We start from the raw sequence: 10920 nt of genomic DNA on the forward strand, positions 1-10920 counted from the left end.
CGGTGCCCCCCCCCCTCTGCCGCGCTGATTGGTTGTGGTGGGTATTTGAGTGGTTGACGGTTGAGGCTTGGAAAGCGTGGGGGCGGTGTGGGCAGGGCACGGCGCGCCCGCCTCTGATTGGATGTCCGAGGGGTGAGCCCCGCCCTTTCCTCACGGCCCCGCCCCCGTGGCTGTGGTGAGGAGCGGGCGCCATTTTGGGGGTCTGCGCTGAGGGGAGCGGGCAGGGCTGAATGGCGTCGGCTGAGAGGGGAGGCTGAGCTGAGCTCTGAGGCAGAAGCTCTTCCCTGTGAGGGTGCTGAGGCGCTGGCACAGGGTGCCCAGAGAAGCTGTGGCTGCCCCATCCCTGGCAGTGCTCAAGGCCAGGTTGGACACAGGGGCTTGGAGCAAGCTGCTCCAGTGGAAGGGGTCCCTGCCCGGGGCAGGGGTTGGAGCTGGAGGAGCTTTGAGGTCCCTTCAACCCGAACCAGGCTGGGGTCCAGCCGCACCGTGACCCCCAGGCACCTGCGAGCTCCCCCTTGAGGAGAACACAGCGGGGGGAGCACGGGGCAGAGAGGTTTTGGCTGCTGAAACACACACGGGGGGATGAGGGGGTGAGCGCGGCTCCCCTGCCCCTCGGGGGGGTGCGTGGCAGCAGCCATGGGAGAGCAGCCAGGCAGCGGTGGTGCTGGGGAAGCTGGGGCAGGCAGAGGGCAGCGAGGCCTCAAGGCACTTCCAAGGCTCCACCATGGCCGCGGCCTCGCTGGGCAGGGCCAGGCTGGCGGCAGCGTCCCCGGGCACAGCTCCAGCGCTTGGCAGCGGCACCTGCAATTGGCAGGGCAGAGATAACGAAGGAGCAGCGCCCCCGGCACGGGCACGTCTCCCGCCTGGCGCATGTCACCGTGCTGCGGGCACCGCGGCTGCCCCGGAGCGAGGAGCCCAGGCTGTTGGCAACGCGAGCCGGAGCTTTCAGGCCCCTGCAACGCGACCCGTTCCGTGGAGCCGTGCTGGGGATGAGCGGTTGGTACTGGTGCCGCCGCGCTGCGGTTCCCCCCCCCCCGCACGGACCGACCCCGGTGCTCATTGCGCTGCGGAGGGATCGTCCTCGGCACCGCCGAGCCCCTCCGATCCCCCCCGAGCTGACCCGATGTGACCCGACCCCGCCGAGCCGAGCCGATTCGGTCCGACCCGTGACGTCAGGCCGGGGCGGGGCCGCACGGGGCCGCGCGGCGCGCTCCCTCCGCCGCCAGCACCCGCCGCCGCCGCCGCCGCCTCCCGTTCCCCGGCCCGGCCCCCCCCGCCCCGAGGTGAGTGAATGCGCCCGGTCCTCCCCCCCCCCCCCCCAACAACCCCCCCCTCCGGCCGCGGCCCCCGCCCCGGCCGCGCCCGGCCCCCCCCCGCCCCGCCCCGCCCCGCCCCGGTATTGTTGTGGCGGAGCCGCGGGGGAGGCGCTTTGTTCCGACCGGTACCGGCCATGGCATCGCCTCCCCCGCACCCCCCCGCTGCCGTGGGGGCCGGGCACCCCCTCCGGTAACGGGGATCCATTGCCGCCATCCGTTGGTTCCCCCCCGCTTCTCCCCGTCGGTGCCGGCCCCCCCCCCCCCCAATATGTAGGCCTCCCCCCCACCCCGGGAAGGCGCTGCCGTGGGGCCGTGGTGCCCCGGTTCCCCCGTGGGACCCCCGGGCGGTCAGCACCGGAACTGGGGACCCCGGGGACCCGTCCTGCCCGTGGCAGCTCGGCCGTGCCCTGCGCCCTCGGGGTGCCTGGCCCTGCGCTTGGCACCGCGGCCGTGCCCGGGGCTGTGCCCGCAGCGCCCCGGCTGTGACCGTTACACCCTGATCCCGTGGCACTCTGCCTGCGACCGTTACACCCTGACTACGCCTGTAGCACCCCAGCTTTGGCGACGGCACTGCAGCTGTGCCTGTGGCACCCTGGCTGTGTCCATGGCACCCTGGCCATGACTGTGGCATGCCCATGGCACCCTGGCTGTGCCTTTGTCCCCAGAATCATGCCTGTTGCACCCCAGCTGTGCCCATGGCACCCTCATCATCCCTGTGGCACCCTGACCATATCTGTGGCACCCCAACAATGCCCATCACAACCAGGCTATGTGCATGGTACTATGGCTGTGCCAATGGCACCCCAACCATGCCCATGGCACCCTGGCATCCCCAGAGCTGTGCCTGTAGCACCCCAGCCATGGCCATGGCACCCTGGCATCCCCAGAGCCGTGCCTGTAGCACCCTAGCCATGTCCATGGCACCCTGGCCATGTCTGTGGCACCCCAACAATGCCCATCACAACCTAGCCATGCCCATGGCACTGTGGCTGTGCCAATGGCACCCCAACCATGCCCATGGCACCCTGGCATCCCCAGAGCCGTGCCTGTAGCACCCCAGCCATGTCCATGGCACCCTGACCATGCCCACAGCACCCTCACTGTGCCTGTGGCACTCCAGCTGTGTCCATTGCACCCCAGCTTTGACCATGACACCCCAACTGTACCCATGGCACCCTGACCATGCCCCCGGCATCGACAGCCCCCTGCCCGCATCCCCGCGCCGGGGCGTCCCCCATTCCCACGCCCATGGGGTCCCATTCCCGGCCCCCCACCCTCCCGGAAATCCTTCCCGAGCTGATGCAGGCTCCCCCGGACCCCCCCGCTTCCTGCTTCCCGCCGGGCAGGGCAGAACAATTCCCGGCCGCATCCTGCCCAGCCTGGCGCAGGGTGTGTGTGTGTGGGGGGGGGCACGGCTGGGGCACCCCCGGACACACCGGGGCAGGGCCGGGGGTGACGTGGGGGGGAAGCGGAAGGGCCCGTTTCCTCCTCCGTGGACCCCCCTCCACCCCGTTGCTCGTCACCACCGGAGGAGGGACCGTGATGGGGGGGGCAGCGATTGGGGACCCGCGTGTGTGCCCCCCCCACCCCACTGCGTGGGGCGCCCCCGGCCTCGTGATGCGCGTTCCTCAATGGCTGCCTTGTCCCCGCGCCGCCCGCGTGACGCCCCGTTACCCTAACGGAGCCCGGCCGTGTCCGTGTGCCCCCCCCAGGCTCTGTCTCCCTGTCCCGTCCCCTCCCGCAATGGCCCCCCGCTGGCTTCTGGCCCTCGCCTCGCTGCTGGCCCTGGCCACCGCTGCCGCGGCGCCGGGGTCCTCGTGGAGCGCCGTGCCCCGCAAGACCGTCCCGTACGCGGGTGAGTAACTGCGGGGTCCAGGGAGAGGGGAGCGGAGAGGGTGGGGGTGCTGCTCCCATCATCTCGGTGGCACCCCGGGCTCTGTTGTCCCCACCTCTGGCACGTTCTGTCCCCTCCCAGCTTGGCAGTGCTGTGGGGACCCCCCCGTGTTGGTGGCTCTAAACCTGGGGGTCTGCGAGGGCAGAGGGGGACTCCTGTGGACATGGCGCGGTGCCCCTGTGCCCTGCCAGCAGTGCCCGGTGTCCCCATCCCTGTGCTGTGTCCCTCTGCCATGCCAGCACCCCGAGGTGCCATCCTTTAGGCGTGCCAGCACCCCGTGTCCCCATCCCCGTCCTGTGCCAGTACTGTGTGTCCCCATCTGCCGTGTGCCATGTCACTGTGCCATGCCAGCGCTGTTGCTCCTGTCCCTGTGCCATGCCCTGTGTCCCCATGCCCTGCGCAGTGGCAGTGCCCTGTGTCCTCTATCCCTGCCCTGTGCCAGTGTCCCTGTGCCATGTCCCCTGTCCCTGTGTTGTCCCCATGCCCATGACCCACACCCTGTGCCATCCCCGTGCTTGACTCCTGTCCTTTCCTGTGCCATCGCCGTGCTGTCCCACACTGTGCCAGCGCCCAGCGTCCATGTGCCATCCCCATGGTGTCCCTATGGTGTCCCTGTGCTGTGCCAGCACCCCACATCCCTGTGTCATCCCCATGCTGTCCCAGTGCCTTGTGTCTCCGTGCCGTCCCCAACGCCATCCCCATCCTGTCACCATGCGGTACCATCCCTGTGCCATCCCCATGCTGTCCGCATGTGGTGCCATCCCCAATGCCATCCCCATGCCGTCCCCATGCCGTGCCATCCCCGCATCCCCGTCCCCGCCCAGGGGCCCCGGTGCCCCCCTCTCAATGGTCCCTTTCTGTAGTGCCGGTGCCGGGGGGGTCCGCGGGGTCCCTCCAAAGGCCGCAGTGTTCGCGCGGCGCCGCCAGCGCCCGCCCCGGTGACAAAGAACCCTTTGTGCTCTGCAGGAGGGGGTCAGAGGGGGGCTGCGGGTGCCCGGCGAGGCTGGGGCTCACCCCCATGTCCCCCCCTTTGTGCCCCCCCTCCCAACAGAGCTGCAGGACGTGGCCAAGCGCTTCTCGCAGGGGGGGGTCTCGCACTACCTGACGCTGACGCTGGACGCGGCTGAGGCGCTGCTCTACGTGGGGGCCCGGGAGGCCGTTTTCGCCGTGGCCACCGGCTCCGTGGAGCTTAAGGCAGCGGTGAGGCCCCAGGGACCCCCCCGGGGGGGTGTTTCTGGAGGGTCTGAGGTGGGGGGGGTTGTTTGGAGCCCCCTGACCCCTTGTTTCCATCCTCAGATCTCCTGGGCAGCCCCTGTGGATAAGAAAGCCGAGTGCATCCAGAAGGGCAAGAACAACCAGGTTGGGGAAGTGGGTGCTGTGGCTGCAGCGGGGGGGGGGGGGTGAAAGGGTGACAGGGCACCCCAGTGTGTCCTGTTGTGTCCCCCCTTAACCACCTCTTGTCCCCTCCAGACTGACTGCTTCAACTACGTGCGGTTCCTGCAGAGCTACAACAGTTCCCATCTCTACGCCTGCGGCACCTACGCCTTCCAGCCCAAGTGCACCTACATCGTGAGTGCGACCATGGGGGGACCCCAGAACCGCTCACTCCCCTGCCTCCTCCCTGGACACCCCCACCCGGCCTTGGAAGCATCACCAAGGGGTGTCCCTATCTCCAAAAGGGTGCTGCAGGGATGTCCCTGTCCCCAGGGGTGTCGTTAAGGGGTTGCCTTGTTCCTGTGAGGCTGGTCTGGGGGTGCCCCTTTGACCCCCTGGAGCTTTGTTGGGGTGTTCTTCTCCCCATAATGGGTCTGTGCTCATCCCAGAAGGGCTTTCTGGGCGGTATCCCTGCCCCAGAAGCATCTCCCAGAGGTGCCCCTGTCCTGAGGAAGGTGCTCCGTGGATGTCTCTGTTCCCAGAAGCATCATCCAAGGGTGTCCCTGTCCCCAAAAGGGTGCTCCAGGGGTGTCCCTGTCCCCAGGGGCATGGTTAAGGGGTGGCCTTGTTCCCATAGGGTGGTCCAGGGGTGTCTCCTGTCACCCTGGAGCATTGTTAGGGGTGTCCCTGTCTCTGTAATGTGTTATCCAGGGCTGCCTTTGTCCCAGAAAGGTTATCTTGGGAGTGTCCCTGTTCCAGGAGCATCACCCAGGGGTGTCCCTGTGCCCAGAAGCATCACCCAGCGGCGTCCCTGTTCCCCAGAGGCTCATCTGGGTGACCAGGGCTGCTCAGGACTGGTCAGATCACCTCACGGTGACATGAACCAGGGCGGGTGTTGAACCCCCCACCCGCTCCTGTGCCCCACAGGAACTCTCTGGCTTCACCCTGGACCAAGTGGCTTTCGAGGACGGCAAAGGGAAGTGTCCCTATGACCCCACCAAGGGACACACCGGCCTCATCGTGGGTAGGTGGCACTGCTGGGGCCAGTGGGGGATCCCACCACAGCCCCTGTCCCCTTCCTAACCCTGTTCCTCACAGACGGGGAGCTCTACTCAGCCACCTTCAACAACTTCCTGGGCACGGAGCCCGTCATCCTCCGCAACCTGGGCCCCCACTACTCCATGAAGACCGAGTATCTCACCTCCTGGTTGAACGGTAGGGCCGGGGCGCACATGGCGGGGAGGACTGCGTGGACACCCCCACCCCATGGCATGGGGTTGATGTTGCTTTTCCACCACAGAGCCCCACTTTGTGGCCTCAGCGTACGTGCAGGAGAGCGCGGCCAGCGCCACCGGTGACGATGACAAAGTTTACTTCTTCTTCAGCGAGCGCGCGGTGGAGTACGACTGCTACGCCGAGCAAGTGGTGGCCCGCGTGGCCCGGGTCTGCAAGGTACAGGGAGGGGACACCGGGGCGAGGGACAGCATCCTGATGTGGCTTCACCCTGTGGTGACACCGGTTGGGTGCACAGGGGGACGTCGGCGGGGCCCGCACGCTGCAGAAGAAGTGGACAACGTTCCTGAAGGCCCGTTTGGTGTGTTCAGCCCCCGAGCAGCAGCTCCACTTCAACCGCCTCCAGGCTGTGTTCACCCTGCCTGGGGATGAGTGGCAGGACACCACCTTTTTTGGGGTCTTCCAGGCCCGCTGGTGAGTCCATGGGGAGGTGGCATCAACCCCATAACTGGTGGTGGGTCCATGGGGAGGTGGCATCAGCCCCAGAACTGGTGGTGGGTCCATGGGGAGGTGGCATCAACCCCAGAACTGGTGGCTCCCCTACATCCTGCCCTGTCGCTTGCAGGGGGGATGTGGATGTCTCAGCCATTTGCCGGTACCACATCCTGGAGGTGAAGAAGGCATTCGAGGGCCCCTACAAGGAATACCGGGAGCAGGCACAGAAGTGGGGCCGGTACTCAGATGAGGTGCCGAGTCCCCGTCCTGGCGCGGTGAGTGCTGGTACCGGTGGTGGGGCGAGAGATGGGGTACGGATACAGTCCCTCAGTGACGGTGGCCTCGGTCCCACAGTGCATCACGGACTGGCACCGCCAGAACGGCTTCGCCAGCTCCCTCGAGCTGCCCGACAACACCCTCAACTTCGCCAAGAAGCACCCGCTGATGGATGAGCCCATCCTGCCGCACCGCGGCCGCCCGCTGCTGCTCAAGAAGGACTCCAACTTCACCCAGCTCGTGGTGGACCGAGTGGCCGGGCTGGACGGTGCTATCTACGAGGTGCTCTTCATCGGCACAGGTACGCGTCGGGCTGAGGGGAAGCCACCACGGGAAGCTCCCAGTGCTGGAATGTCCCTCACAGCCCGCTGGGACCCGCAGGTGATGGCTGGGTGCACAAGGCACTGAACCTGGGCACTCGCATCCATCTCGTTGAGGAGCTGCAGGTTTTCGAGCCGGCGCAGCCCGTGGAGAGCCTGGTGCTGGCTGGACGGAAGGTGAGAGGTGCCCCGGGGCAGGGGACGGGGTCCGGGGGTCACCTCGGATGTCACCTCACCCCTTCTCCTGCCCTCGCAGAAGCTGCTCTTCGCTGGCTCCCGGTTCCAGTTAGCCCAGTTGCCACTGGCCGATTGCAGCCGGTACCAGTCGTGCACTGACTGCGTCCTCGCCCGGGATCCCTACTGCGCCTGGAGCCGCAACGCCAGCCTCTGCGTGCGCACTGACGGCCTCAACGGGTACGGGGGGGTCCCTGTGGGGATGGGGGGACACCCGCTGTGCCACAGGGACCCCCTTCACCTCCATCACCTCCTCCTGCAGGTCCCAACTGGTCCAGGACGTGCTGAGCTCTGACACCCGCGCCTGCACCCTGCCTCAGGTGGCCAAGCAAGGTGAGACCGCGGATATGTTGCACGGGGCTGGGGTCCTCCCTGGCTTTGTGCCTCCCCTCCTGACCCTGCGCCGCTCTCCCACAGGCTCCATCACCCCCAAAAACGTGACGGTGGTGGCAGGCACCGACCTGGTGCTCACGTGCCGCTTGGGCTCCAACCTGGCACAGGCGCTGTGGACCTTTGAGGGCCGGGCGCTGCCGGCCGAGCAGGCGCTGGTGCTGCACGACACCCGCCTGCGGGCGCTGGTGGTGCCGGGGGCCGGGGCGCAGCACAGTGGCACGTACCGGTGCTTCTCGGAGGAGCAGGGCGCCCGCCTGGGCGGGGAGGTGTACCGGGTGGTGGTGCTGGCCGGGGCCGGGATGCCGCTGGAGACGCGGGCGCCGCTGGAGAGCCTGGGGCTGGTCTGGGTGGTGGCCGTGTGCCTGGGTGCGCTGTGCCTGGTGCTGGTGCTTGTGGTGTTCTCGCTATGGCGGCGGCTGCGGGAGGAGCTGGGGAAAGGCACCAAAGCCATCGAGAGCACCCTGGTGTACCCCATCGAGCTGCCCAAGGAGCCCCCCAGTCCCCGCTTCGTCCCCAGCGCCGCATCCGACTCGGATGAGAAGCTCTGGGACCCGGCCAGTTACTACTACTCGGACGGCTCGCTCAAAATCGTGCCAGGTCACGCCACGTGCCGCAACGGCGGCCCCCCCGGTGCCACCTCGCCACCAAGCGCCATACCTGGGCAGCCCCTTCACTCACCCACCCGCATCCACCTTGGTCCCCTGCGTGGTTCCTCTTCCAATGGCTACATCCGCCTGGCGCTGGGTGCCGAGGAACGGCCACCCTGTGCCGACCTGGCTGAGGAGCTGCGGCGCAAACTGCAGCAGCGCCAGCCCCTGCCCGACTCCAACCCTGAGGAGTCATCGGTCTGAGCCGCCGGTGGCCACCGAGCAGCCATACCTACCTCAGGGGCACCCACTGTGGGGACCCCGGCGCCGGCACCCACCATAGAGACCAGCGCCTGGGCACCAGCACCCGCCTTGGGGCTGCAGTGTGGGCACTGGTGCCCAATGTAGGGATGCCGGTGCTGGGACCTGACTTGGGAACTGCCATGTTGGCACTCACCGTGGGGACGGGACTGTCACTGCAGTGCTGGTACCCATCTTGGGCACTGCCACCCCGGCACCCGCCTTGGGGCCGTGGCGCTAGCACCGTGACACCCGTCTTGGGCCACCGGAGCTGCTCTTGGTCACCGCGTCCGCCTTCGGTACCGTGTCCCAAGCAAGGGACTGACCTTTGGGGACTGCCACCAGCCTTGGGGACCACCGCCCCCCCTGGGTGCCGTGTCCCACCCTGGGCAGTGGCCGCGGGATGATTTTTTGGGATGACTTAAGAACCGATCGGGTTTTTCTTCCTGAGAACTTTTCTAATGCCCCCCCCTCACACCTCTCTCCCCCCCCCAGGGCTTTGTACCCCTTTGGCCCTGGTTGTAAATACCCCACCCCACCCCCCCCGCCTGCCACCCCCCTGCACGCTGCCCGCTCGGGCCCCTTTTGTATAACCCCCCCCACCCCCAGTGTAATTTATTTGTTACCAAAATATATTTATTTGCTGTAAATACGTGAGTATTTTTATATTAATAATAAAAAGGAGTAAAAAAAAACCCAACCCATCAGCACATCTTGAAAGTGAAGCCGGAGCGGGGGGTGCGGGGAGGGCTCTGGGCCCCCCCAGCCACTGAGCTCATGGAAAAAGGCCGCGCTCGGGGCTATAAAAGGGCATCACGGTGCCGTTCCCAGGGCGGGGGGAAGAGCGGAGGCTTGGCCCCACGCCCGTGTGTCGCGTTCCCCCCCCCGGATGCCGGGGGTCAGCGCGGGGTCCCCGGGGAGGCCCTGCCGGGAAGCGGGGCGGAAGCGGCACCCGGGGTCCTGGGGGGGTGCTCCGGGAGCGGGGCCAGCGCTGCCCGGGCCGTGGGAAGCCGGGGGGGGCCAGAGCCGCCACGGGAGCGCAGCGGGGAGCGCAGCCCAGCACTAGCGCGCCCCCTAGCGGCAGCGGCGGGGCCCAGCGGGCGCCCAACGGCTCGGGGCGTGGCTCCGTTCGGCTTCCCTCGGCTCTTTCCGGCTTCCCCCGACCCCCCTCAGCCCTTCCCTGAGCTCCCTTCGGCTCTTTCCGGCTTCCCTCGGCTCCCCTCGGCTCTTTCCGGCTTCCCCCGGCCCCCCTCAGCCCTTCCCTGAGCTCCCTTCGGCTCTTTCCGGCTTCCCTCAATTCCCTTCAGCCCTTCCCTCGGCCCCCTTCGGCCTCCCCCGGCCCGGGCGATGGCTGCGGGCCGCCGCTCGCCGCCGGGTCCGTGCTGCCCGTCGCGGGTAGCGGTGCCCAGCGCACACCAGAGCCTGCCCGAGATGGACTTCGAGCGGGGTCGGGTGTGGAGAGGGAAGGGGGGCTCCGGGCAGGGGCACGCTCCGAGCCCCGCCTGACCCGGTGCCCGCTGCCCGCAGGGATCTGGGCCGCGGCGCGGGACGGGGACGAGCCCCGAGTGCGGCAGCTGCTGGATCGGCGCGGGGAGCCCGGCCAGACCGACCTGGCGGGGTACACAGCGCTGGTACGGGGCGGGGAGCACGGGCGGGGGGCCCGGCGGTACGAGCATCCCGACCGCCGTGCCCACCGCCCCTCCGCCCGCAGCACTACGCCAGCCGCAACGGGCACCTGGGGGTGTGCCGCCTGCTGCTGCAGCGCGGAGCCTGCTGCGACGCCCGCACGCCCGGCGGGGCCACCCCGCTGCACCGCGCCAGCTTCTGCGGACACCTCGCTATCGCCCGGCTCCTGCTGGCCCACGGCGCGGACCCCGCGGCTGCCGATGGGGACGGCCGCACCAGCCTGCACAAGGTGGGGCAATGGGGCCGGGGTAGGGGGGGGTTGGTCCCCGGTGTTGTCACCCACACCGTGTTAACCGCAGGCGGCCGAGCAAGGCCACCGGGAGCTGTGTGCGCTGCTCCTGCAGCACAGCCCGGCGCTGGCCGGCATCGCCGATGCCAAAGGACGGCGGCCTCGGGACGTGGCGCACCCGGCGGTGCGGGACCTGCTGGGTACCTGAGCGGGGACACGGGAGCCGCCGCGGGACTCCTCTCCGTGGATAAACAGCGCCTGCGGCACCCAACGCTGTGTCCGTGTCTCTGTCCCTGCGCCGGGCTCACCCCTCGGGGGTGTCCGGAGCCATTTTCTGCTGTTTCCCCACCCCGGCTCCTCCGCAGCCCCACACGGGGGGAGGCGGCCACAACCGGCTCGGTGCCGTGGGGCGGCTCGGTGGGGAAAGGGGGCAATGGCGGCAGCGCACCCCCAGCGCCGAGCTCCTCCCTGTGGTGACTGCAGCGCCCGAGCCCCCGATAGAGCCTTGTCGAGCGCAGCGCCCCGCCCACCCCCTTCCGCACAACCAATCAGTGGCCGCCTCACCTCACATCGCTCCCGCCCT

The 10920-nt window shown here is 68.5% G+C and overlaps 2 protein-coding genes and 1 long non-coding RNA gene across 5 annotated transcripts; 2 read left to right on the top strand and 1 right to left on the bottom strand.

Annotated features, from left to right (window-relative positions):
- The first annotated feature begins 1209 nt into the window (after positions 1-1209).
- Positions 1210-9072, top strand: SEMA4C (semaphorin 4C). 3 transcript variants are annotated; one of them, XM_065659060.1, is made up of 15 exons: positions 1210-1283; positions 3029-3171; positions 4262-4410; positions 4507-4569; positions 4681-4779; positions 5512-5608; positions 5683-5799; positions 5885-6036; positions 6116-6291; positions 6443-6587; positions 6667-6889; positions 6970-7085; positions 7165-7322; positions 7405-7475; positions 7560-9072. In XM_065659060.1, the coding sequence occupies exons 2-15, from the start codon at positions 3060-3062 to the stop codon at positions 8384-8386; spliced, it is 2505 nt and encodes an 834-aa protein (XP_065515132.1). In that variant the 5' UTR covers positions 1210-1283; positions 3029-3059; the 3' UTR covers positions 8387-9072. The 3 variants fall into 3 exon arrangements, with proteins under 3 accessions (XP_065515132.1, XP_065515130.1, XP_065515131.1); XM_065659059.1 differs by lacking the exon at positions 1210-1283 and having other exon boundaries at positions 1426-3171; XM_065659058.1 differs by lacking the exon at positions 1210-1283 and having other exon boundaries at positions 1413-3171; positions 7405-9072.
- LOC136003431 (uncharacterized) lies at positions 3111-10828 on the bottom strand. The gene is made up of 4 exons (XR_010608095.1): positions 10542-10828; positions 7760-7963; positions 5786-7336; positions 3111-4522 (listed from the first exon to the last, which is right to left on the bottom strand). It is a non-coding gene; the product is annotated as an uncharacterized LOC136003431 (long non-coding RNA).
- ANKRD39 (ankyrin repeat domain 39) lies at positions 9660-10608 on the top strand. Its single transcript, XM_065659065.1, has 4 exons — positions 9660-9869; positions 9950-10053; positions 10134-10337; positions 10408-10608. The coding sequence occupies exons 1-4, from the start codon at positions 9770-9772 to the stop codon at positions 10543-10545; spliced, it is 546 nt and encodes a 181-aa protein (XP_065515137.1). The 5' UTR covers positions 9660-9769; the 3' UTR covers positions 10546-10608.
- Positions 10829-10920: the final 92 nt, after the last annotated feature.

The sequence above is a fragment of the Lathamus discolor genome, chromosome 22 (assembly GCF_037157495.1).
Source record: "Lathamus discolor isolate bLatDis1 chromosome 22, bLatDis1.hap1, whole genome shotgun sequence".
Classification (NCBI taxonomy): domain Eukaryota; kingdom Metazoa; phylum Chordata; class Aves; order Psittaciformes; family Psittacidae; genus Lathamus; species Lathamus discolor.

Bases quoted from the DNA above. Each gene is read 5' to 3' on its own strand.
- SEMA4C (XM_065659058.1), top strand. From the start codon at position 2,499: ATGCCCCCGGCATCGACAGCCCCCTGCCCGCATCCCCGCGCCGGGGCG. The intron at 4,570-4,680 runs GTTGGGGAAGTG...TGTCCCCTCCAG, and splicing joins AGAAGGGCAAGAACAACCAG to ACTGACTGCTTCAACTACGT. The intron at 6,037-6,115 runs GTACAGGGAGGG...TTGGGTGCACAG, and splicing joins GCGTGGCCCGGGTCTGCAAG to GGGGACGTCGGCGGGGCCCG.
- ANKRD39 (XM_065659065.1), top strand. From the start codon at position 9,770: ATGGCTGCGGGCCGCCGCTCGCCGCCGGGTCCGTGCTGCCCGTCGCGG. The intron at 9,870-9,949 runs GTCGGGTGTGGA...CGCTGCCCGCAG, and splicing joins CGAGATGGACTTCGAGCGGG to GGATCTGGGCCGCGGCGCGG. The intron at 10,054-10,133 runs GTACGGGGCGGG...CTCCGCCCGCAG, and splicing joins TGGCGGGGTACACAGCGCTG to CACTACGCCAGCCGCAACGG.